Below are 21,566 nucleotides of genomic sequence, written 5' to 3'. Positions count from 1 at the left end.
CTTTATTATCCATCTCTCATGCTGCAATATAATCCTCGTGGGGGCAGAGAACTTTGTTTGAATTACTGATGAATCCCAAGGGCCTAGCACAACACCTGGCACACAGTAGGCCCTCAATAAGTATTTGTTGAGCACATGAAAGCCTCCTTCACTGGCTCCTCTTCTGTCCTTTATTTTTATTTTATTTTATTTTATTTTATTTTATTTTATTTTATTTATTTATTTATTTATTTATTTATTTATTTATTTATTTATTTATAGAAAGCGCAAGTAGGGGAGAGGGACAGAGGAGAGAGAATCTTTTTTTTTCTTTTAATGTTTATTTATTTTTGAGAGAGACAGAGAGACAGAGCACGATCAGGGGAGGGGTAGAGAGAGAGGGAGACACAGAATCCGAAGCAGGCTCCAGGCTCTGAGCTGTCAGCACAGAGCCCAACGCGGGGCTCAAACTCATGAACTGTGAAATCATGACCTGAGCCGAAGTCCAAATGAGCCACCCAGGCACCCAGGAGGGAGGGAGAGAGGGAGAAAGGGGGAGAGAGGGCGAGAGAGGGCGAGAGAGGGGGAGAGAGGGGGAGAGAGGAGGAGAGAGGGAGAGAGGGAGGGAGACAGGGAGAGGGAGAGAGGGAGAGAGGGAGAGAGAGGGAGAAGGAGAGAGGGGGAGAGGGAGAGAGAGGGAGAGGGAGTCAGAGAAAGACAGAGAGAGAATGAATCAATCTTAAGCAGGCTCCATGCTCAGCCCAGAGCCCAATGCAGGACTTAATACCATGACCCTAGGATCATGACCTGAGCTGAAATCAAGATGTAAGGGTTCAACTGACTGAGCCACCCAGGCACCCTTCTTCTGCTCTTTAAATACTGGGGTTCCTCAGAGGCCCTCATTCTCATACAGAACACTCTCCCCGAGAAACCTTACCCACATGACCCCTGAGTCCATCTCCCAATCTCCACCTGCTTGCCTAAGGCATGTTTACTACTTAGCCAGTGGTACCATCTGTGGGAAGCCCCCCAGGCCCCTTCTCTTATTTCCTGGCTTCTTGTGACATCTCCCATGCTGTCCTTTTCATCTGGTATCAGGGTCACTCTTTTGAGAACAGGGGCCTTATTTTACTCATTTTTATTTATAGATTTTATTTTTTATTTTTTTAGTAATCTCTATGCCCACTGTGGGGCTTGAACTCATGACCCTGAGATCAAGTCACATGCTGTATTGAGTGAGCCAGCCAGGCACCCCTATGTCTAAATTTTTTAAACGCTGTTGGGGGGAAGTTATGATTTCAAAAGTAGTAACTATCCCCTTTGTACCACAGGGAATGTGAGATATTTATAAAAGCATACAGAAGAAAATTAAAATAAAAATCGCCCATATTTCTACAACCTAGAGGTATGTTCCACTCACAGAACTAAATACATGTGCGTACACACACACGCACATGCATATACACATATTTTTTAAGTACATTGGAAGACTTAGAAGGAATTTCCTTATTTTTTTAATGTTTCAAGATTTTATTTAAATTCTAGTTAGTTAACAGAAGGAATTTCTTTAAAAAAAAATGAATGGCTTCCAATAAAATGCTATTATGGAATGCTGAGTGCAGAACCATTTTGAGAAAGACAAAAACGGCCCCAGAAAGCCAGGAACTGGCCTGTGCTCACATCTAGGCTGGGGTGTTCTCACATTCAACATAAGCAATTCTGCAGGACACCTGCATCACACGAAGCCTCTTTATGACTACAACGGAGTAAGATAAAACCAAGACCTATAATCACGCCCAGACACAGAGCAAATAAGAACATCACCCAAGCCACGAACATGACCAAACACCCCCCTCTGGTTACTATGAGTGACTTCTACTTCTTTACCAATCACAGCTATGGTTTTGCTCCATGACTCCCACCTTCTAAGTAAGAAGTATGTTTTTAATGTTTATTTATTTTTGAGAGAGAAAGAGAGGGGCAGAGGGAGAGGGAGAGAGAATCCCAAGCAGGCTCCATGCTGTCACCTCGAGGAGGGTCTCAAACTCATGAACTATGAGATTATGACCTGAGCCGAAATCAAGAGTCAGGTGCTTAACTGACTGAGCCACCCAGGTGCCCCAGGAATATTTTTTTAATGTTTATTTATTTTGAGTGGGAGAGAGAGAGAGCACGAGCAGGGGAGGGGCAGAGAGAGAGAGGGAGAGAGAGATCCCAAGCAGGCTCCAAGCTGTCAGTGCAGAGCCTGTCATGGGGCTCAGTCTCACAAACCATGAGATCATGACCTGAGCTGAAATCAAGAGTTGGACACTAAACCAACTGAGCCACCCAGGCATCCCTATGTAAGAAGTATTAAAATGCCCAATCCTAGAATGATCCCTGCTACCTGAGCAAAGCCTTGCTTCCTTGAGCCCTCCCCCAGATCACCTAATACAAGCTCAAATCCTAAGTAAGGCCTTTCTGATACCCACTGGCTAAGAAGCTCCACGGCTCTCCAGGATGTACATCTCCCTTGTTGCAGTGAACTTAATTTTGTTCATCTAAAGATGTGTTCCTGGTGGCCTTTGGCAGCAGGGCACAGACGATACGGTATATCACAGTATTCCCTCCCCTGTCCCATGCCTGGCACATAGCAGGTCTCAAAAACAAGTTAGGTGAATTAACTCAAACGAAGGTGGAAACCGTGTTTCTGGGACAGTCCCTGCTGGTGACCACTGGACACACTGCCAGTTCTGTCGGGAATTTAGCAGCTGCTCCCTGAGCACCTGCATTGTAGAGGGAGAGAGGAAATGTAAGACATGGGCTGGGTCCTCGTTGACAAGGCGACCCAGAAAAGCACAAAGAGGTAAAGAATACTCTGGGACATGGTCAGTAGTACAGGGGCCACCACAGCAGCACAGAACTAAATACCCGATGAGCTAAAGGTGCTGCCAGGTGGTGAATGGACTTCAGATAAGTGTAAAGAAAAGGAAATAAGCCGTTACAGACCTTGCAAGGTGGGGAAGGACAGGTGCAGAGGCATGGCACGGGGGCGGGGTGGGGGAGTGTTCGTGGCACATCTCCTAGACACTAGGTTCTGTTCAGGCTGCAGCTTTGACCATCTTGCTTGCCTCGTATCCATCAATGCGCGACACAGAGCAGGCTTTCAGTAAATTCCTGGTGAATGAGTGTGTGTGTGTGTGTGTGTGTGTATGCATAAGGCAGTGAGGGTACCCGAGGGCCTGAGGAAGAAGGTTCAAAGAGGGGAGATGATGCTAGAAAAGTGGGTCAGGGCCTGAGTGCCAGACTAAGACATTCCAGATCCTTCTGTCAACTGGGAGCTCAGTGTGGCTTGAGCAGGATAGTCCATCTAGGACAGTGTACAGAAGGAGGGTCCCAAGTCATCAGGGCCTCTCTATGAATGGGGTGCCAAAAGCAAGGTGAGGAGCAATGTAGGATTTAGAGTCAGGCAGACCTGAGTTGGAATCCCAGTTAGGCCATTTTCTGTGACCCTGGACAAGGTCCTTCACGGTGCCGAGCCCCAGCCTCCATCTCCTGTCACTTAGCATCTGACACACACTCATGGCGCAGACCCTTGGCAGGGGTTTTGGTCACAGTTCGCCGTCACGGTGTGATCATTTGCATGTTTTAGAGCAAAATCAGTGCATTCTCTGAACCAAAGAGGAGTCGGGCCTCAAGAGGGCGAATGGAAAGAACCATGGGTGTGGGGTTTGGGACCTGTGTGCTGGTGTTCTTTCATTCATTACTTGACTTCTCTGGGCCTTGGTTTCCTCACCTGAATAAGGACCAGAAGCACTTGCTCCAGGAATTTCTCCAGGGTACATCTTGGAAAGCACCAGCAGAGTGCTGGGCATGGGCTAGGGCTCCATACCAGTCCCTCCATCCCTCACCTCCCGTGAGCCGGTGGTCACCCACCCTTCCCCGTAGGCGGCTGAGAGCACAATGTGCAGTAGGAGCTGCCCTGCCCCATTTGGAGGAGATGGCACCCCTGATCCCTTGGCCTCAGTCCTGGGGCCACAGGTCCAATCCCTCCTGACACAGCCAGGCCCTAACAGAGGCCCCTGTGCCAAGCGAGGCACCGTGACAGCCCCTCTAGCTTGTTTGCCAGCCCACAGGGCAGGGGGCATGTCAGCGGGCACCGGGGCAGACACAGGGGTCTGTGGGGACCCCAAGAGCGTTTCCCCAGGTCTGGCTCTCAACACTGGGCTTGTCTGTCTCTAGCACTCTCTGGAGCAGCCCACAGCCTTCCTTCTGTGAGGAGAGATGGGGGGGGGGGGAGGGAGGGGGGAGCCACGTGCTAGGACAGCCCCTCACACAGACCAGGGCCTTGAAGAGCACCCCTGTGCACAAAGAGCCTCGGAATCCAGCTTCCCAGGCACTTGGCCCCCTTCCCTGCATCTCTCCTCCTTCAAATGTGCCTTGCAGCTCCATGGGCAGGGGTGAAGGATGGGAAGCTGCGCTTCTCCAGGCGCACGAAAACGGAATTGGCCGAGAGGCGGGGGAACTGTCGGTGGGAGAGCACGATTCTGCCTTACCATGGGCTTTAAACCACCATGGGCTTTAAAACCTCTGCTCCTCTATGGTACAGGATTTGAGGTGACAAGAGATTCAGGTGATGATGTAGTGACACTTCCAAGCAGGGTTGACACACCTGCTTTCTCCCCACAACCATGTCTGCCTGAAAGGTGAGCTCTCAAGCTCCTCACCACAGCCCAGTGCGGGGGAAACCCCCCCTTCCCCCCCTCCCCCCCCCCCCCCCCCCCCGCCCATCTCCCCTGAGGTCCAGGAGCAAGGCCAGGGCGGCCTCTGGCTTCCCCCATCTCGCTGCGCCCTCTCCAGGCTCCTGTTGGCCAGGCCTCTGTCCCATCAGAGACCGCTCCTCACTCCCCCTGGCCTTGGATCCAGCCTTCTCCCACAACCCTGGGCTGAGGCTAGGGCTCTGCTCTTTGGGGAGGGTGGGGGGCAGAAGGGGCAGTGATCTCATCCCCCAAAAGGATTAGTCATGAGAGAGGCAGGGACAGATCTGGGGGGCAGGACGCAGGATGGGCTCCATGTAAATGACTCATCTTCCCGCCAGCTCCACGGGGCCTGGGTTTGACAGCTGCTCCCGGGGAGAGGTTGTTAAGCAGGAGCTACCCGGAGGCAAGAGTAGTTAACCGGCTTTTAATAACTCATTTTGCTGAATGATTTCTGGTGAGGAGAGAAAAACCTTAATCCCACAGAAGCAGCACAGAGTGGGAGGAGGTTCAAGTCAGCCCGGCTGGCTGGGAACGCCCATGCCAAGGTTCAAAACTGGTTCTCGGGGTCACTTGCCCATTGCTCACAGTTTACCAAAACTTTTCTAACGTTAAACATCACTGGCCTGCAGCGCTCAGCCTTCTTTTCCCAGCCCCCAGCCCCCTGCCGTCTAAGCCACCCCCAACTGCTCTCCTGTGCTCATCAAGAATCATCCCAGAGGCCCCCACAGAACAACCCAAAAGCAAACAGGAGAATGAGGAGGGGCCCACATTCTCCAGGTGCTTTGCTGGCGGTGCCTCTTTGTCCTGAGTCATGGGGCGTCCGGTATGAGCTCAGACCCACGCTCAGCTGTGGAAAGAAGGGGACCAGGAGCTGCTGTCCTCGAGAAACTGTCCATCTGGTTTGCAACTGAGAGAAATCCACAAGTGCCAACAAATACAGCAGCCCACGGTCTTGGCTTTTCCGTAACGGTCCCGTTTTCTAGGATCCTGCCATGCGAATTTGGGGGATTGGAGAAGGCAGTGCCTCCCTCTAGCTGGGCCTCCCACCGCGCACGAGGCCAGAGCCTGAAGCGAGTCCAGAGGGTGCTGTCACTCACCTGAAACTGCCAAGCAACCTGAGGCCCAGGGAGGTGAAAGCAGGCAGTGGTAGAGTCGGTCTTAGGTGTGTAGATGGGGAGCTCTTTCTTGCCGCTGAAACTTCTGGTCACGGCTCGCCCCTGGCTTCCACGTTTCACCCGATGCACCTGAGCTGTGATGGAAGAGCCGTGCCCCTCCCGTGCTGTTTGCCAATTAAGCTCGCTGCTTTGTGAACACTCAGCATGTCCCAGGTGCTGCGGGAGGCGTGTGGGAACCACCTCCTCACAGTAACCTTCCGAGGTAGGCAGTCAGCAGGCCATTTTTAGAGGGAGAAGTAACCTGTCCGTGTTGCCGCGTTCACAAGTGAGGCATGCGCCTGACGCCACAGCCTCTGCTCCCAGTCTCTGCTGTTGGCTCTCCAAGAAAGGTGACGTTGGCCCTTCCCAAGCCTGCAGGAATGGAGGCATTATGTAGCGTGAAGCTTCCGGAGTTTGTAAGTTTGTACAAAGGCAGGGCATGTTGCCGGATGTCAGGCTCAGATGCTGGAGAAGCTTCTGGAGTTGCCCCTGGAGGTGTTTCTAGAGGCCTCATTCCCACAGTGTTCCCGTAGTTCAGCCTGAGAACAAGGTGGATGGGAAGTTCTCCCACATCGTCCCCTTCCTTCCACACGGTCACCTGATCCATAGGCGAGCGTTACTGGATACTGTGGGCCAGGCTGAGCCCCTCACACACCCGGCCCGGTGCCCAGCACCCTCCCAGTGGACATGCTTTTCTCAGACCCAGGCCTCAGCTTCCTCCCTCTCCAAACTCCACTCCCTCCCCAAAACACACACCCTTCTGGACTGAACACAAATACACCTTCCTCCATAAGTCTTTCCCAGACCCTCCACGGGGAGGACCTCCGCCCCAGTACTGACCTACGCTGGTCCGGGCATACCTGGGTACTGGGGACAGTTTTAAGTTTCCCCAGTGATTCTCTTGCATAGCCAGAGTGAAGAGCCACTGTTCGAGCCAAAAGCAACCTACCTCCCTTTCTTCCGAACTCCCCTGCGTTTGACTCTCTCCTTTATCACATCGCAAGCTCTTTCCTCCACGTTCACCTCCTGGCTCTGCCGCTTGTTCTGTGATCTGGGCAAGTTATTTAACCTCAGTGTCTTTATCTACTAAGTGTGACCGCATTTACTAATCTCACAAATGGAGATGATAACAATTCCCACTGTGGTTCAACACATCTAAGATTAGAAATGCACCATCGATTAGAAATGCACCATTATTGTGTACCGTTAAGAATTTAAAATGTTGCCAAATAAACCATGCCAGGTCATTGACTATAGGAAGCATCCTGATTTCAAGAATGTTAAAATTCAAGGGAAAAAAAGCTGTGACTTAGAGTGAATGAAAGCCAGTGCCTCATGGAGTCGTGAGGATGAAATGCATGGATATACATGAAGTCTTGGCACAGTGCCTGGAAATAGTGAGGGCTCAATACATGTCAGCTATTATTATCCCCCTCCACGTTTTTATTCCTCACTGAATGCTTTAGTGACTTTCCCCCACCATTCTTTCAGCCCCAGCTCTCCCAAAATATTCGGGGCTTACCCAGGCTGGTTAGTTGTCCCCCAAGCCCCCCCCCCCCCCCCCCCCCGCCACAGCCCGAGGGTCCAGGGCTGAGGCTCATGTCCCAGGGAAATCTTTCTGGCCTGATGCCTTCTCAAGTGTCCAACCTTCCTCCAAGAAGAAGCTCCCTCCTTCTCCCTGAGAGTCAGTGTCTTGGCACGGGCCACAGAGCAGCCCAATGGCATTCCACCTTCCACCCCCCAGCCCACCCCGAGTCTCCCACTGCTCCCTGCTTACCTGGTGGGGGGGGGGGGCGGGGAGGGACACAGGAAGGCCTGGCTGCTAACGTAGCCTTGGGCAAGACCCAGCCTCCTTGATATTAAAGTGAGGCTGTTCAGAGGCACCTGGGTGGCTCAGTCAGTTAAGCATCCAACTTCGGCTCAGGTCATGATCTCACGGTTTGTGAGTTCGAGTCCCACGTCAGGCTCTGTGCTGACAGCTCGTAGCCCGGAGCCTGCTTTGGATTCTATGTCTCCCTCTCTCTCTGCCCCTCCCCTGCTTGTGCTCTGTCTCTCAAAAATAAATGTTAAAAAAAAATTTTTTTTAAAGTGAGGCTGTTCATCCTTCTACTAGCCAGTCAGGAAGGATCAAATGAGATGGCTTCCCAGGGGATTGTGCCAAGCAGGCAAGCGGAGCCCTGGTTAGGGTCACCAGATTGAGCACATAAAAATACAGGACACCTAGTTATATTTGAATTTCAGATAAATAATGAATCTTTTTTTTTTTTTTAGTGTAAATGTGCCCCATGCAATGTTTGGGACATACTTACACCAAAAAATGATTCGTTATTTATCTGAAATTCATGTTTAACTGGGAGTTCTGGCTTTTTAAAATATTTAATTATGAGAGGGAGAGAGCAAGCACACACATACAAACACACTGCGGAGGGTCAGAGAGAGAAGGAGACAATCTCAAGCAGGCTCCATGCTGTCAGTGCAGAGCCTGGTGCTGCACTTGAACTCCTGAACCATGAGATCACGACCTGCACTGAAATCAAGAATTGAACACTTAACTGACTGAGCCACCCAGGAGCCCCGGAAGTTCTCTATTTTATCTGGCAATGCTAATGAGTCTCCTTGCCCATCCCTGCCCACTGACCCCACATCTCAGCTTTCCTACTGTCTCTGGTATTTAACTCTCACCCTTGAGAGATTCTTGAAATTTTTACTTTCAGTCATTCAGTCAACAAATAACTATCAGTGCCTACTTTACATGAGGTTCCTTTGTCCACTGTAGAGCACAGAAAGATTCATAATAATAAATCTTTATTTAGGGCTTATTAATGTGCTAGGCACTAAATATTCTGCATATATTTAACTCAAAACAAAAAGTTATTGAGGGAGTTATATTATCTCCATTTTACAGATGAGGAAATTGAGGCTCAGAGAGGTTAATTGGTGGAACTAGATTCAAACCTGAGCAACCTAGTTCCAAATAGCCAATGATGATGTGGTCCCACCTGCCAGGGATTCCCTGTCTCATCGTGGAGACAGGCCCCAAAAGGTAATTCATGCTGTAAGTCATCTGTGCTCGCTACTCAGGATTCACTGACCAGCTGCAGCGGCATCACTGGATGCCAGGTTACAAATGCAGAATCAGGAACCCCGCCCCAGAATTCAACAAGATCCCCAGGCGGGTCCTAGGCAAACTAGTTTGAGAATCCTTGCTCCAAACCAGCAGAGGGAGAGTCTATTTATTCACTCGACAAGCTGAGCTCCAGCACGTTCTGCATCCCAGGGGCTATTCCAGGCACCGCATTGTCACGGTGACTGTTGAAAATGTGGGTACTCCTCAAGCGCTTTTAAAAATGTCTTATCCTCAATTCTTCCTGAGGGTGGAGTGCAGCATTTCCCAAAGATTATTCTTTGAAACACTCAAGTCACCTGAGGTGATTAAATACAGTCTATGGTCCAGTTAGTGTGGGGAACACTGGAGAGTGCCAGCACAGCCTACTCGGATTCATAAGTCACATTAACATAAGTGCTCTGAAAAGTCCTACCATAAATAAACATGTTGCCCTTACATCCACCTTTTTTTTTTTTTTTTAATTTTAGGAATTCTCCTCTCCCCACCGCCATTAAGCATGTTTTATCATCTTAAGGAGCATATGTTTTTTTTAATGTTTACTTATTTTTGAGAGAGACAGAGCATGAGCAGGGGAGGGGCAGAGAGAGAGGGAGACAGAGGATCCCAGCAGGCTCCGCACTGTCAGCGCAGAGCCCGATGCAGGGCTCAAACTCACCAACTGTGAGATCACGACCTGATCCGAAGTCGGAGGCTTAACCGACGGAGCCACCCAGGCTCACCTTGAGGAGTATACTTTGGCATAGTGTATTACAGTTTACAAAGAGAGTTCACATTGCGGGGGGGCGGGGGGGGGTTTACATTGTACAGATGAAATTGAGGCTTAGAGAAGTTAGTGGTAGCAATTTGCTTCACGCTTGGCTGATAGAGGCCACAACAGAGGTCATAACTTCCAGTTCAACTCTGGTTCTATTTCCTGGACACTGAGCTGCTCACCCAGGCCCTCAAACCATCACACCAGTTGGAGTATGTTTGGTGGCATGTAATGGAAGGTGTAAGCAGGCAAAAGGGTTTATGGGCTCAAGCAATGGGAAGGCTGGAGGTAGGTGGGGCAGCATGGCCAGTTTGATTTGACAGCTCACTGGGGCCATGAAGGCCCCATTTCTTTCTGGCTGCCTCCACTCAGCCTCCTGCAGTGTCAGCTTCATCTAAGGTTGGCCCCACCTCATGGTCACAGATGGCTGCCGACTACTCCTGGGGCCAGGGCAGCTCTAGAGCGAGAAATCTTTTAACCCGGGAACTATCAGAGAAACTCTTCTTTGAGCTGATTCACTTGAATGAAGTCACGTGTCTACTCCTACACCAATCTCTGTAGCCATAAAAGTGTCCTGCACTGATTGGTTTAGGCTTATCCATCCTTGAGCCAGTCATGGTAAGGGACTGGTAATCTCGATTGGCCTAGACTAACAGAGCCCACCCCTGATGCTCGGTCAGTTCTTCCAGTGGCCTGGCTGCCTCCTATAGGAGTTGGAGGTGGGAGGTGTTGTTAAGGAGACAGCCACAATATCCACAAGTGTTTTAGGCTGCTTGAAATTTAAATCAACAGAGCACCACAATATACCCTTTAAATATCTTACAATTTTATGTATTAATTATACCTCAGTAAGCCAATTTTTTAAAGGAATTTAAATCAAAATATTTTTTTTTAATTTTTTTTTTCAACGTTTATTTATTTTTTGGGGGACAGAGAGAGACAGAGCATGAACGGGGGAGGGGCAGAGAGAGAGGGAGACACAGAATCGGAAACAGGCTCCAGGCTCTGAGCCATCAGCCCAGAGCCTGACGCGGGGCTCGAACTCACGGACCGTGAGATCGTGACCTGGCTGAAGTCGGATGCTTAACCGACTGCGCCACCCAGGCGCCCCTAAATCAAAATATTTGAAATTGGGCAGATTCCAACCAGTAGGACATACAGGGCTACCTTATCACATTTTTTCTAAAGAAAGGGCTTTAGCCCGCCTGCATCAGAATCATCTGAAAACATTTGCTAAAATGTAGATTCCTGGGCCCTTTTCATGACGCGCTAAATAAACTTCTGGAGTGGGAATCTGCATTTTGTTAGCACCACATTCTAACTGAGCTAACCAGCCTCTGCTTTGGAATCTGCCCTTTAATCATTTTAATCATACATCTCAGTTGCTTGGATCAGCCCTGATGTATGGCTTTCCTGGTGTAATGATGATCAGTGCCCCTTTTACTCTCAAAAGTATACTGGATTGGACTATATATCATATCTCCCCTTCTCTAAGTTGACACTGTAGAGCCAGCAGAAAATGTACCCCAGGTAAAGAGCGAAGACTCCCCAGCCTTCTGCCACAATGGAAAGGGCTTCAGAGTCAGCTCAGCCACTTACAAACGGAAACTCAGCCGGTACCTTCACCTCCCTTAGCTCATGTCCTTATTAAAGCTGATGATGCCTCCCTCCCAGGGTGGTTGGGGGATCGGATGAGAGGACAAATGTCCAGTGTCCCGCACGGACACTGCCAGCCAGGGGTACCCGATACAGATCAGTACGGGCCTCTCCATCTCGATTCCAGCCTCTTTGAGCTGAACTCCAGAGGCCCCGTCACCAGAGCCCCAATTGCAAAGGCGGCACCAGACAGGCTGTGGGAACGAGCTTCACAGTTTTTGTCAAAGTGGCATAATAAAGCCCCCAAGTGTCTGCTCTTTGCAAACGGGGATGGCAGATCAATTGTGGCATAAACAAAACAGCAGGCTTGGTGTGAACCTGGGGACAGATTATGCCTCTGCAGGGTGTGATTGGGGGAAGGAGGGGACTCTCAGGGTGCCTGGGGTTGCCTTTTTCTGGCTGAGGCTTTAAGGCCCCTCTCCGGAGCCAGCCTGGCTCCCCACAGATTGCCAGAGCTTGAGGGACTGCTACTCCACTCTGGGAAGCAGCACCAGGCACATACCCCACAGCCCTGACCCCAAGGCCTCAGTGCCCCCAGAGCTCTGAGCCTATCGGTGTCAATGGGGAAGGACAGTAAACTGCCACCTATCTCCTGGGCAGAGCAGACAGACAGTGTTGTGTGTAGAAAAGCAAAAGGAGGTGTCGTGGGCACAGAGCCAGACCTCAGGAATAGGGCTGGTGGGAGGGACACTTGCATTGGGTGCTCTCTGTGCTGGCAGAGAAACTCCTGACCTGCCTGTCCCCTTCCTTCTGGGCCGACAGTGCCACAGCCAGTCAAGCATTTGGCATCACTTTGGGCCTGTGGTCATGGCCATGATGAGACCCCAGAGCAAGTTCTGGCTCAGACTCTGTGGGGGCATCGGAGAAAAGCTGTGCCCTGGCCCGGGGGTGAGCCTGCAGAGCAGAGGAGTAGATGAGTGCTAACCTCTAAGAAGGCAGCCAAGATACTCTGAGGGCAGGGACCGCATCTGCCCGGTTTTCCAACATACCCCGAGCCTAGCACGAAGTCGGCCAAGCTGTGTTTCTGAAGGAGTGAACGGGTGGATGTCCGTCTTCCTGTGGCGTATCTAGTGCTGTGGCCTTATGGGGGCCCTAGGATAAGGCCATAACCCTCTGGGGAGGGAGAATGGTCAGTGGGAAACATGTCACATTCTCAGCCCCGTCATGAAGGGAAGAGACAAATCCTCAACAGGGAACCCAGACTCTGGAGGGGGGCCAGGAATCCAGACATGGGGGAGTTTGGAGGAAACTGAGGCTGCTCTTGGTGGCCTGGCCTTTGACTCAGGGGGGTAGGTCAGCTACGGGCAGTCCTGTGAGGACCCCAAGGGGCAGATGAGCCACCAGCCAGACTGTTAGCCTAAAGTACAGGCCCCCCTGTATGGCATGCCTCCTGCTGTCCCTAACCAAGCCCTGGGACATCTGGTTCTAAAGCCTTGCTTGTCTTAGCTGTACCACAGGAGGGGTGATGCATCCACCTCAGTGGGAACATTAAAGGAGGAGCCGTGGCCCCTCTCCCCGGCAATGGTCCAGGGAAAGAGAGCCACAGGGGACAGAGGACTCTTAGGGACACGAGTCATGACTCAGGGTCAGCCAGCCTCCCCGGGGGGAAGTGCTCTCTTGGCTGCCAGCCTTGGAGGACTGAGATGAGCTGTTACAGTTGGAAAGGAGGCCCTGCAGTGCTCTCAGAAGGCAGTTTGGGGTTGGTGGAAAGAACATGAATGTTAGACAACAACAGACCTGGGTTTCAGGCACAGCTTCCCCGCTCTGTGCTGTGAGGCCTTGACAACTACCTAACCCCTTGGTGAGTGGGGTGTCCCTCCCCCACAGCTGTGGCCAAGATGGAGCGAGGCGAGAAAGGACTGTGGACTCGAGCTAGGGGCTTTGCTGCAGCAAGTGAATCCAGGTGGAACCAGTTTATCCAATGGCCTGACACAGAAGTGACCTTGTCTTCATCTGCTGTCTTAAGGAACTTCCCTTCGGATCCCTTCAGGTCTTGGGCAGATGCTAGAGTTTTCCAATCAGCCGTTTTTTTTGTTTTTTGTTTGTTTGTTTTTTTTTAAGTACCATTAGTCTTAAAATTGAAACTCATTCTCAGATATCCAGTCCCATCTAAATCCAATATAAATCCAGTCTTCAAGTCCACTTCTAATCAAAGATCAGCTTCTCCCTCCAGCTCCATGTCTGGCCCTCAGCTCAGGGGCCTGTGGGGGGAGGGCAGTCTGTTGGCTCGGTCTGACATCATTGGTGCCACTATAATCCTTTCTTACCTAATGCCCACTGTTAGAACAGACATACCCTTTCACGGGGCCTATCTATGGGTCTTTGGAGACCACCCACAGGGCCCACTGTTCTGCACCATTCCCTCAGTGGGGGCACCCTCCCCATCCTACCTCCTGGGAGTGCCTCAAATGCTGTCCCAGCACCCCATCTCCTAGCCTCTTATTGCTAGAGGCCCCTCCACCCAGCAGCAACCCTCTTGGGCAGAATGTCTTCAGACCTGGCTGCCTTCTGCACATCCACTTGACCCTGTCACTCTCACACAGCCTTGATGCAACAAGCATCTGAAGTGCAGACTGCTCCCCTCTTCCCACCTCTGTCTGTGTGGCCCGCTCCAGTCAGCCTCTCACCCAGAGAACTCTCCAGCACAGCTTCAGACTCTAGGAGATACCTCTGACTCTCCCAGAACTCTCACTATACTCCATCCAGGGGCCCTGGATGGGCCCGCCTAGTTCTGCAGGTCAGCTAGCCTCTGGGAAGCGAGCTGCCAGCTCCCCTCTAGCTGCAGGCGAGGTGCTCTTGACCGCACCCCCATCACTTGGCCTGGGGGTAGGTGGAGGATGCCACAGCACCTCCTACTATGACAACCACTCTGCTACTTCATGACCATCTCCCGTTATCCCAGCCTTTCCATGTAGCCCAGGGCTGGGGGGTGCTAGTCACCAGACCCATTTTGATCTAGTAATTCTGCATAAATGCATCTAGAACTTCTCTTTCCAATAGGGGATAATGTGCCACGTGTCACTCTTAGCTTTGAGATTTCAGCTAAAAATCCTAAAGATTAGGAAAATCCCATTCAGTATTCTCTTAGGCAAATTAATTTTCCAGGCTCAGGACTTTCCATTTCTTCAGGAATCTAGCAAAGTGATCCCCTATTAGAGGTGCTGTTTTTCCTCAATGTGTAGAAGCAGTGTCGGGTAGAATGGTCTAAGACCAGGCTAGAAGCCAGGACATGTGTAAGGTATGTGTTCCCAACAAGCTATAGATCATGTCACTTCTGCCCCTGCTCCCTCACTTATACAGCGAGAGATCAAAATTAAGGTCCCTTACAGTTAACAATCTAGCAGGTTTAAAATTTTTTTTAATGTTTATTTATTTTTGAGAGAGAGAGAGCCAGAGACAGAGCACAAGCGGGAGAGGGGCAGAGGGAGATGGAGACACAGAATCTGAAGCAGGCTTCAGGCCCTGAGCTGTCAGCACAGAGCCCGATGTGGGGCTCGAACTCAAGCTGTGCGATCATGACCTGAGCCAAAGTCGGAAACTCAACTGACAGAGCCACCCAGGTGCCCCATAGAAGTTTTTTAGAAAGTTTTTCTTATCATAAGAGTACCAACAAAAGTCACAAGGCACATGGTTAGACAATTATACAACACCCATGTAACCACTACCCAGATTAACATTTCTGGCACCCCAGAGGCCCTGTGTCCCCACCCGTTTATTACCCCCTGCCATCCCCAGAGGAAACCCCAATTGTGACTTTTACTGAAATCACTTCCTTGATTTTCCTTATAATTTTACCAACCAAGAATGCGTCCGTAAAAAAATTACTGTAGTTTGGTTTTGCCTGGTTTTGAATTTGAATTTTTTATAAATGGAATAATACCGAATGCATTCTGTGTTCAGCTTCTTTTTTGTGAGATTCATTCATATGATTGCAAGTAGCTGTGGTTCATGCTTTCTCATTGCTGTAGAGTATTTCCTTGTAGGAACAGACTGACTTAGTTGTGGACAATTGGGTTATCGATCCAGGACTTTATATAAATGTGCACATGCAAACAAGCGTGCACACACACACACACGCACACACACAAATACAAATACTCTCACTCCACATATAACCATATAGATTCAAAGCTGATTTCTTTATGAATTCAAGAACTTGGGTTTGGCTTTGAAGTGTGGAAAAATCCGTTAAATTGCTTACACGGCTAATATGTTGTTGTTTTTTTCACTCTCTTGTGGCCCAAATCTGAATCTAAGGATATAATCCATCTTCCTCAACATGGGTAGTGTCATAGCTTTTCTCCTAAATTAAGTTATTAAGCATAAGATGAAGATCGTGGTCAGGCAATTGAGATTTCCTCCAGGGAATCTCAAGAATGATTAGCATAGAGGCTAAGGAATTACTGGAAAAAATCTTTGACCTCTGGCTTTTTTAAGGAAATAGTAAACCAAGTGAGACAGAAGTCTTCAGCACCCAGTTCCCAGGGCTGGCTTCACCCCACTAGCAGCACACAGGCAGCCCCTCTGACGTGGCACCTAAATTTAACAGGGATGCCCCTGAACTTTTGCTGCAGAGGTGGGAAAGGTGCCATGGTGCTGTTTGGACAGATTATCTATTTCCAGCTCAGACTCCAAGTGGCAGTGAATATTTGTGCAGAGATTAAACCCCCTTCCGAAACCAGAGTGGGTTATGGGTCCCACAGAGAGCCCACAGCCCACAGCCAGCTGAGCACGCAGGTGGGAGGGGAGAGCTGCCCGGGATGGCAAGGGCAGAGCACACTGGTGGGAAGCCAAGCCTTTGGCAGAAATCAAATGATAAAGAATCTCCCTTAAAGCCTGTGCTTTGAACAAGTGGACACGTTAAGGCTTAATTATGAACTAAAAGCAATAAATAGCTGCCCAGGCACAGAACAGGCCTCCCAGGACAAAAGTGACCCCAGACACATGGCAGCATAGGACCCCGCTGGGCCACCACCTTTCCCTTGGCCACAAGTCTGAGCAAGGGTGATGGTGGTCCTTGGATGAGAAAGACACCCAATGACACCCCATGGTAGAGCCAGCTCGCTCCCTGAATGTTGTGGACTCATTCTCAAGCTTTTTGTCAGTTTCATAAACCCCCTTTTCAGAGACCATCACACATAGCCACCTGGACTGAACACACTGTACCTGGTCCCTAGTAATCCCAGATCAAATGAAGCCTTTATGGAATTGTGTCTTAAGGAGGCCCACGTGTGCCATTGGTTACATTAAAAAAAAAAAAAATTGAGGGGTGGGAGAGCAGGTGACATCTCTTTGTAGGCTTTGTAGGTATCTCAATGGTTTGCACCCATACAGTGGTTTCATTTCATGAGTCTTTATGGGTCCTTCCTAGTAACCATCCTGCCCACCCATCTTGATCCACAGACTCCAAGACGAGGAGCCACATCTCTGCCATCAGTTTAGGCGTTGCCCCAATCAGGAAACACGCCGCCAAGGGCGAGAAATGTCTAAGTACTGTTTCCCCTCCCCCGAGTGATGCCACTCGGTAGGAGCCGCGTCAACACCTATGTACGCCCGGCTCCCCCGCCCAGTGGGCACCACCTGCCCAGCCAGGACCTCGCTGACCCTTGCCCTGTCTCCACAGGTTTTGGCATGACCACCCCCGCGACGGTAGGCGGGAAGGCCTTCCTCATCGCCTACGGGCTGTTCGGCTGCGCCGGAACCATCCTGTTCTTCAACCTCTTCCTGGAGCGCATCATCTCTCTGCTGGCCTTCATCATGCGCGCCTGCAGGGAGCGCCAGTTGCGCCGCAGCGGCCTGCTGCCCGCCACCTTCCGCCGCGGCTCGGCGCTCTCGGAGGCCGACTGCCTGGCGGGCTGGAAGCCCTCGGTGTACCACGTGCTGCTGATCCTGGGCCTGTTCGCCGTGCTGCTGTCGTGCTGCGCCTCGGCCATGTACACCAGCGTGGAGGGCTGGGACTACGTGGACTCGCTCTACTTCTGCTTCGTCACCTTCAGCACCATCGGCTTCGGGGACTTGGTGAGCAGCCAGCACGCCGCCTACCGGAACCAGGGGCTCTACCGCCTGGGCAACTTCCTCTTCATCCTGCTCGGCGTGTGCTGCATCTACTCGCTCTTCAACGTCATCTCCATCCTCATCAAGCAGGTGCTCAACTGGATGCTGCGCAAGCTGAGCTGCCGCTGCTGCGCGCGCTGCTGCCCGGCGCCCGGCGCGCCCCTGGCCCGGCGCAACGCCATCACCCCGGGCTCCCGGCTGCGCCGCCGCCTGGCCGCGCTCGGCGCCGACCCCGCGGCCCGCGACAGCGACGCCGAGGGCCGCCGCCTGTCGGGCGAGCTCATCTCCATGCGCGACCTCACGGCCTCCAACAAGGTGTCGCTGGCGCTGCTGCAGAAGCAGCTGTCCGAGACGGCCAACGGCTACCCGCGCAGCGTGTGCGTCAACACGCGCCAGAACGGCTTCTCGGGCGGCGTAGGCGCGCTGGGCATCATGAACAACCGGCTGGCCGAGACCAGCGCCTCCAGGTAGACCGCCCGGCCGCGCCACGGACCCTCGGCGGGCTGGCGTGCCGCCGGCCGTGGTTTGCTTTCCTTCTCTCAGACGCTGGCGCTTTCTTAATCTTTATCCAATAAAATCAAACCAAAAAAAAAAAATTTTTTTTTTAAAGAAATACTATTTGGCCAGGCCTGATGTTATCCAGGGCAGGTTTTGGGGGAGCCTGTTTTCCTCGTGGGTCCCCTCGTGAAGAACGGTGGCCCCCAGCAGATTCTCCTCCAGGGAGAGAGAAAGTGGCACCTCAGACCCCCACCAGGTGCATACCGCAGCCAGGAGAGGGCCATCCCTGGGTTTTGCGGACTGGCACTGAACCCCGTCCCCATGCACATAAGCAGCCGGCAACCCCAAAGCATATGGTGCAACTTCTCCTGGCTCTGAATTACCTCCGCAGCATTTAGAATCCTGGCCCAGCCTAGCAGCTTCCTTCTGGTCGTCAGAAGTGATGTAGTCACAGTTTTGACAGGTGGGGGTGGGGAGAGCCATATGTTGCCTACCGATGTATATAAATAGAACAGCCGCTACACACGGAGAATGGTGTAGTATTATGCAATGAGATGAAACATAGCACCAACTTGCGGACTGTGGCATTTCCCCGAGATTTAGAAATTGGGATGGTAAGGGGCTCAGCTGGCCTTTCTCAGCCTGGAGTTAGTGCACTTAGCACACAGGGCAGCTACTTCCAATGCCGAAAACCCAGAGTGGACGGCAGGGCAGGGAGCAGGGGAGCACTAGCGCTGTAGGAGCCCTGCTTTGCTTCAGCCAGCTGATCTTTGAGGCTCCAGGCACATCTCAGAACCCCCCAACCCTCCTTTCTCTCACCAGCGCTGTCCTTGGGAATGCTTTTCATTACTAACCAGGAATGTCTGAGTCTTCTCAGACGAGATCTTGCTTTGTTGGTGTGGATTTTGTTTCTTAACTCCCGTTGAGCAGTTCATTTTTCCCCTTTTAGAGAACCTGAGGGTGCAGAGTGCAGTCCCCAGAGCCCCTTTCTCCTCCTCTGAGTCAGGGCTCTGCAGGACCGGGCTCTGCCTCACCAGAAAGCAGCCATCATGCAAATGTTAGAGAATCTGGCTCCAGAGCCCATAATGTTTGGGGGACAGATCCCATTCTAAACCCTGTTTGACCCCCACTGACAATCAAGTGGATTTTTCTCCACGCACAGTCTGTATTGGAGGTGGAGGAAGGCAGGAGGTAGGGAGCTGATGGAATGGGTGGATGGAAGCGGTTTTAGAGTTAAAGTTTTGCTTGGGATGATCCTTAAGCTGAGGGACGCCCTCTTCTGCATAGAGGTCACTGAACTGAAGGAAGGTCAGATGCTGCCTTCATCGAAAGGCTGGGGGTCTTGGACTATAAATGAATAATGCTCTTTCAGCCCATTTTCCTCATCTGAAAAGAAGGTCCCAAGGACAAATGCAACAGAAACAATGTGACACACCAATATATACAGCTTCTGATAGGAAGTCTTACTTCTAAGACTCCTAAAGCACCAGGACACCTCACACTGTCTGCCTGAGAGGCATGGAAAGCCGTGAAATCTGCACCCCCTGGCCTCCAAGGAAGCATATGTGCCTGGAACACACACACACACACACACACACACACACACACACACACACACACACAGCATTAAGAGTCATGCTTGAATGTCAGCCTCCCCTTTCTCCTTCCCGTTCATGACAAGAAGGGAAAAATGCATTGGGATCTGAATGATTCTCTAGCTACTTCGGGTAGCTAATTTCTAACTCAGATTAGGATTGGGACTTAAACACAGCTCCTAATCTGAGGGTAAACCAGTGACACAGAGCAGCCAGGAGAGAGGACAGTCTTGCTAGATCCTGAAGGGTAGGCTTCCAGAGAGGATTCGCCATAACTGTCACTCAGGCCCGCTGGTGAGCACCCCACCCCTGCCCCACCTGAGCCGTGGCTTTAGTCCCACTGCAGTGACTGCACACTCAGAGGCACAAGTGCTCTAGGCCAAGGCCCTCTCACAGGATCTAGAAGTAAAGTGTCATGTTTATCCCTCCAAATGAAGGAAAGCTGAAAAGGCATCCAATTAGAGGTGTCACCCAGGCAACGAGCAATAACTTGGGGATCTGAAGCATACAGAGGGGGTGAGAGATCCCCATGATAGAGGCATCTAGATCATGAGGACTTAATAACAGGCAAAACAGAAGCCAACCCAGAGGAAGTGAGCCCCAGCAACGGCACAGGAAGCTTAAGACCTAGCTATCGAGGTTCTTTGAGCTAGACAGGCCAAAGACGTGTCCAAGCCATCCCCCTGACCAGTGCTCAGGACTGCACAGAACCGTGTCTCTGCAGGAGGAGCAGGACCTGCCAACAGAGAAGAAGAACTCAAGACCTTCCTTGGCAGTCTTCTCTGTCAGGAGTGCTTCCTAAAGTCTATCCTAAATTGCTCATGCTGCAGCCTTAGCTGTTTTCACTTCTTCTCCTATGTTCTGCCTTTGGAAGGAGACCATTGTAAGCAGCTTGAGCAAGCTGCTGAAGGAGCCTTAAGCATGGCTTATGGGGGCCGGGAAGAGAGCCTCCCCTCTCACCAACCTCCCAGAGAAACACCAGCCTCCAGCATACTAAGGTAGCTCAGGATCCAGGGGCATGCTCATATTTTTGCCCATGTTCCCCTAGTCCCCCACCCAAATTCAGTATGTCATTGTCCTTCACTTCAGGCCAGAGGGCTCAGTGCTCCAAATGCCAGGGGCTGCTTCTCCGGAAAAGCTGGGCTCCCAAAATTAGGGGGATTGATGGAGCCTAGACCCATACCTACAGACTTATGTGGCATCCTGCTTGAGGGTGAGCCCTGAGAACCAGGACTGGGGTCCTACCATCATTTCAGGAATAGTGACACTGATAGGGACCCCTTTCTTTGGTGCAGGTTCTTCTGAACCTCAGGCCCCATAAGAAAGGGCTCCCCATTCGCTTAGATACTGTGGCCCATCCCACCATGCAGGACTCTCCAGTTTAACCCAAAGTTGGTAGCTCACCGCAGTCTGCCGCTGTCCCCGCTCCTCAGGTTGCTGCCTCACATTAGGCCCCTACTCACCCCTCCCAGGCTGGGGCTATGGGGCCCTAAGCAGCCCTTGACACCCGCTGTGGCCACACAGAGGCCAGGATCTTAGTGAGCAGCTGGGACTTCTCAGAGATGAGCAGGCAAATAAAGAAGCCACCCTTGATGTCCTTGCTTGCTAATAAGGCCAGGTGGTCAGGCTCTTCTGTCCTTTGATTGAAGCCAGAGCCTCTGGGCCTGGAGAAGGAGTCAGAAGGCTCAGGTAGTGTCATGCCCTCAGTTTGTGGAAAATGCCAGTCAGTCCTGGGCATTTGTCCAGGAGCTTCACACATCACAGCATCATGTGCACCTACATGCACTCACACACCAGCCTTACAAAGAGCTACTAGCCCCTTCCCCCAAGGAAAAATCCCAGTCTAGATCACGTTGAGAAGAAAGATTCCCCATTTTTAACTCCCTGGAGATCTACTAGGGCCTGGAAAATTCCTCTCCTCCTTGGGGGAGTTTCACGTACACTTTGCATGAATTTGAATCTGTGTTTTACATAGAAGCCAGCGTCCAAACCCAAGCCAAACCCTGGAAAATA

General features: G+C 51.3%; 1 protein-coding gene and 1 long non-coding RNA gene across 4 annotated transcripts in view; one reads left to right on the top strand and one right to left on the bottom strand.

Annotated features, from left to right (window-relative positions):
• LOC123384449 overlaps positions 1-7,420 on the bottom strand; it is a 113,907-nt gene extending 106,487 nt beyond the window's left edge. The window contains exons 1-2 of one of the 3 annotated variants that reach the window (XR_006595545.1): positions 6,733-7,420; positions 5,816-6,411 (exon numbers count right to left, since the gene is read on the bottom strand). This is a non-coding gene — a long non-coding RNA (uncharacterized LOC123384449). Of the gene's footprint in view, positions 1-5,815 lie in introns of all 3 variants that reach the window. The other 2 variants (XR_006595546.1, XR_006595544.1) reach the window with 2 other exon arrangements.
• Positions 1-18,069, top strand: part of KCNK12 (potassium two pore domain channel subfamily K member 12) — a 50,115-nt gene extending 32,046 nt beyond the window's left edge. Inside the window, exon 2 of the mRNA XM_023251665.2 lies at positions 17,030-18,069. Within this exon, the coding sequence (XP_023107433.1) occupies positions 17,030-17,931 (902 nt within the window). The 3' untranslated portion in view covers positions 17,932-18,069. The remainder of the gene's footprint in view (positions 1-17,029) is intronic.
• The last annotated feature ends 3,497 nt before the right edge of the window (positions 18,070-21,566 follow it).

This window comes from Felis catus, chromosome A3 (genome assembly GCF_018350175.1).
Source record: "Felis catus isolate Fca126 chromosome A3, F.catus_Fca126_mat1.0, whole genome shotgun sequence".
In the NCBI taxonomy this organism is placed as follows: domain Eukaryota; kingdom Metazoa; phylum Chordata; class Mammalia; order Carnivora; family Felidae; genus Felis; species Felis catus.
This window is presented reverse-complemented; position numbering and strand designations above follow the sequence as displayed.